Below are 4,518 nucleotides of genomic sequence, written 5' to 3' on the forward strand. Positions count from 1 at the left end.
GGCGGGCAGGACGGGGCCTCTGGTCTGGTTTGGGCGCCTGGAAGATGCCTGTTCCCTGGCTCCTGCTGACCTTGGCACTGGGCCGAAGCCCCAGGGTCCTCTCGCTGGAGAGGGGTGTGGGCCTTCAAAGCACTGCCCACTGCTCCGCGGTGAGTCTGGGGCTGGAGGGTTGGTGGGGGGGGGGGCTTGGGAAAGGCTCAGGATTTCTCCGCAGCCCATGGCAGCCACAGTCTGGCCCCTGTCACTGCCTCCATGGCCAGAACCTCCCCTGATGGTCAGTCTGGTGCTGGCAGGGAAGAGAAGCCTGGGGTGGGCTTTGTATTCTGGGAGGGGCTCTTAAATGAAATGGGCTGAAGTCTCAGGCTGGGAAAGAGATTGGTTTTCGGGACCAAACTTCTTCTCTGTGTTTCTTCCCTCCCAGGGCCTCTCCTGCCGACTCTGGGGTGAGTAGCCCTTCTTTTGGAAAGAAAAGGTCTTCTCAGGTGGGCAGCGGGAGGGAGAGGGGGACTGTCATAGACCCACAGCCTCACCACCTCTTAGTCCAGGCAGAGCCCACAGCCCCTGGCCCTCTGGGCCTGTCAGTGCAGAATGGCAGGTTCTGAACACCTCCAGTGTCCATCCCGCCCTTCCTGTACAGATGGCGAAGGGCTCTGCCTGCTGGGGACTGGGACTGTTGAACCTGCCCCCGGCCCTGTGCTGGAACCTAGTCGCCTGCAGACAGAGCTGGTGCTGAGGTGCCACGAGGAGGAGGCTGACTGTGACCTCTGTCTGCGCATGGACATCCATTTAGCGGTGCATGGTGAGCAGATCTGCCTGTGGCTGTGTGAGCACTGGGAGAGGGTTTGGGGCAGGCACAAGGCCCCTGGGTCTGCCCCTCTTCAGGCTGCTGGCCTAAGGCCTTCCTGGCCCACCAGGTCTTCCTGTCCATTCCCTATGGTCCCAGGCTAGCCTCTGCTCCAAGGGCCTGAGCTCAGCACCAGGGGCCTGAGCAGGGCCTTGCTCCTGGGTTTTTCCAGGGCATTGGGAAGAGCCTGAAGATAAAGAATTGGAAGGAGCAGCCAACCCAGAGGCTGGCGAGGCTGGCAAGGCTGGCAATGGTGAGAAGACCCGGGCCGACCCACATATTGCTTGCCAGACCCTTGCACACACAGGGCTGCTGGACCTGACCATCCCCTCCCTTCTCTGTGGCTCACAGCCGCGCTGCAGTCCCACCTCCTGCTGTCCTTCCAGGACCACCCTTCTGCTGGCTGCTTCCTGCTGGAGGTGCAAGTGCCTGCCTCCCGCGTCCGGTCTGGTCTGTCTGCGGTATGTAGGCTGAGAATGCCAGGCAGCGGTAAGAACCCGCTCCTGACTAGAAAATTCTGTAAAGCTCTTGCTGTCCAATCATTAGCACGTTCACCTTTGATGTGTGACTGTGGCCGACCCATTCAGTCCTTGGTAGCCCCGTTTTCCGGCCCGTAAAGCAATAGCCCTACCTTACTCTTCTGTATGGTGCCGCCGCCGGGGATTGATTGAGATGCTTTCTATAAAGCACCTGGTGTAACGCCCAGCACGGAAGGGCTGTCATTGGTGAGTTTAATGGTTTCTTCCTCTTGTAATCTTTAAAATCGCCAGTGTCACCTGCATTTTCCTGAAAAAGATGGCTCAAAAAGGGGAATTCTGTGGGTTGGGTTTACTTCTCCGACCCCCGGACTGATTCTCTGTTCACTACGTCCTGTCTGCAGCACGTATGCACTGTGATGCAGGGTGTTGGGACTTCTCGGGGGCCAAGCACGACGGAGGATCCACCTCCACTGAGGCCTAGTCACCTTTGACTTCCTCTCCTGTCCCCGCCTCCAACGCAGAGCCTCTTAGAAAAGCACTTGGGAGGACCCTGAGGCCCCGGCTGTGAGCACAAACTCCGGGGAGGGGGCTTGTCCTGTTCACTTTGCCCAGGCTGTCCAGGACAGCAGAGGTAGGAACCCAACCCTCTCCCAACGAGTCGATCCCCATCCTGCCTCGTAGCAGCCTCGTAGGACAGGGCAGAACTGCCCCTGTGGGTTTCCGAGACCGTAACTCTTGATGGGAGTTGAAAGCTTCAAACTGCTGGCCTTCCAGGGCCTCAAATAGTTAGGGCCCTTATCCCTGCCCTGCTGACTCCTGGCTATCAAGAGTGTTTGCTTTAGAATTGGGGGCCTACCAAGGGGACGTTTGTGGTGGCATTTTTGGCTGTCCTGCAGAGAATACTGACAGGTGGGCAAGTGGGTGGCAGAGGGTGGGAGTCAAGAAGCCACAGCGGTGGGCTTTCTTCTCACAGGGCTCCGTGATGTTTGACTGTTTTGAGGCCGCCCTGGGGGGTGAAGTGCAAATTTGGTCCTATACTCAGCCCAGATACCAGAAGGAACCCAACCTCACCCAGGCGATGCCTGGTAAGTGATCCAAGAGCCCCTGGGCCCCCAGGCTGGGCCTCTCTTCCCTCTGGCCGCTCCCATCTGTTTGTATGCTCCTTCTAGTCCCGAGGTCTGAGCTGGCATCCTCCCCCCAGACAGCACCCCCTGCCTTCTCTCCGAGGGTGACGTTTCTCTCTAGCCCCCAAGGAAGGTCCTCTTGACCCTGCGCAGGTGTGGGTGGTGTTTGGGGGTCAGGGAGCCCTTTGGGTGGGCTCTCCCTACTCTTTTCCTCAGCCCCCAGCCCTATTGGGGACCTTTCTTTGATCTCTTCCCAGACTGCAGGGGCCTCAAAGTCTGGGACAGCATCCAGAGTTGCTGGCATAGGTGGGGCTGGGGACAAGGAGGGGCAGGGTCTGGAGTGCCAGGGACCCTGGGAATTGGCTCCAGATTGGGGCTTGTTCATCCCAGCAGCTGGTGAAGCAAGCACATTCATTCATTTATCAGACATGAACTACAGTAACTCCTCTGTGTCAGGCAGTAGGAATATAAAGACGAACTTCTCATTCCTTATAACATCCATTAGGAAGAGGGACATGTAGGAAGTCCCTGGATGGTGCAAATGGTTGATGCACTTGACTGGGAGGTTCAGCTCTACCCAGGCGCCTCAGGGGAAAGGCCTGGCACTTGGAGTGTCTGCCATTGAAACCAATCCTACTCTGGCACCTGTGGGCTCACCAGGAGTCAAAGTGGACACAACCATGACTGGCTTTTAATTTTACTTTCAGGGATGGCTAGGAGCTCCAAGCACTGTTAGTATTACAGCCCAGCCCCTGCACCACATAGAAATAAAAAGACTACTAAATGCTAAGTTAAGGACTAAAAGTGTTCAGGAAGCTTTTAATGTTTTTCTTCGTGGCCATTGTTTGGATTTCGGTGTGGGTGGTCATTTTGGTCGTTTTTGATGTGTGTTAACATCCACATAGTCAAGTGTGGAAGGTGCACCGACTGAACTGGCCAACCTGACCATTTTCTGTATATGCACATCCTTGTGTAACTGCCACCCAGGTCAAGATGTACATATGTGGTTGGAGGAGGGTTGCCAGCCACCCACCACTTAATCACGGTTTCAGGAGGCACAATTGTACGGCTGAGATATATAAATATTTTATTAAAGTCATCCTGAGCATGAGAAATAAAAGAGATATTAAAATAATGGAGTCAAACACAATTCAGGGTAGCAGTGCTCACCTCAGCCCCGCTTGGTGGTCCATGTGGAGAAAGGGGGAAGGGATGGAGGACAAGGGAAAGGGAACAGGGGAGCGAGGAAAGGAGAGGAGAAGGAGCCAACAAGAGGTCAAGGGAGGAGCCAAGAGAGGGAGCCCTGTCTATAGCTAACCCAGGCCTATGTAACTTTGGGGGCATGCAAGCCCACTAATTACAGGTAAAGACATACCTCACAGGAAGGGGGTGCACTATAGGTTATACAGTAATGGAAGGGGGTGGTCTAGGGGCATACACGCAATAGGAAGAAGATGAATTGGGGGTATGTATGTGACAAGATGGACGGATCCTAGATTCAGGATGGCAGCTTAATTTTGGATGTGAAGGAGCCCCTTTGATCTGTTCAATGGATCTCCATAAGAACCATTATTTGTAGGGTGTAAACCCCACCTACAGGAACCAAGCTAATGGATACAAGCCTCACAGAGAAGTAGTCCATTTTCCCCAGCAGCAGGGAGCAGGCCCACCCCTTGGTGGGGCAAGACAGCAGTCTGGCAGCTGATTGCCTCAAGGGAAATAACTTTTATCATTAGTCTAACATATTTGGGAGAAATCTTTCTGTTTCCCATATAAATATATTAAAAATACATAAAAATATTTTTATATAATATATTATAGATATTATATATTTATATGTAAATATATGAATATAATTATGTTTATATAAGTATGTAAACATATTTATATATGTATTTAAATTTTTTATGTCATTTTATTAGGAGCTCATACAACTCTTATCACAATCCATACATACAGTGAACCCTCGTTTATCGGGTTAATCGGTTCTAGACCCTACCGTGATAAATGAAATTCCGCGAAGTAGGATTCCTTATTTGTAAATCAAATATTTTAGTAGTTAGAGCATAGA

The 4,518-nt window shown here is 52.8% G+C and overlaps 1 protein-coding gene across 1 annotated transcript in view; it reads left to right on the top strand.

Annotated features, from left to right (window-relative positions):
• The first annotated feature begins 44 nt into the window (after positions 1-44).
• IL17RC (interleukin 17 receptor C) overlaps positions 45-4,518 on the top strand; it is a 13,004-nt gene continuing 8,530 nt past the window's right edge. Inside the window, exons 1-6 of the mRNA XM_045289969.1 lie at positions 45-149; positions 422-443; positions 638-799; positions 1,017-1,097; positions 1,196-1,305; positions 2,297-2,408. Of these exons, the coding sequence (XP_045145904.1) occupies positions 45-149; positions 422-443; positions 638-799; positions 1,017-1,097; positions 1,196-1,305; positions 2,297-2,408 (592 nt within the window). The remainder of the gene's footprint in view (positions 150-421; positions 444-637; positions 800-1,016; positions 1,098-1,195; positions 1,306-2,296; positions 2,409-4,518) is intronic.

The sequence above is a fragment of the Echinops telfairi genome, unplaced genomic scaffold (genome assembly GCF_000313985.2).
Source record: "Echinops telfairi isolate 266 unplaced genomic scaffold, ASM31398v2 ScPeMD7_31;HRSCAF=116, whole genome shotgun sequence".
NCBI classification, from domain to species: Eukaryota; Metazoa; Chordata; class Mammalia; order Afrosoricida; family Tenrecidae; genus Echinops; species Echinops telfairi.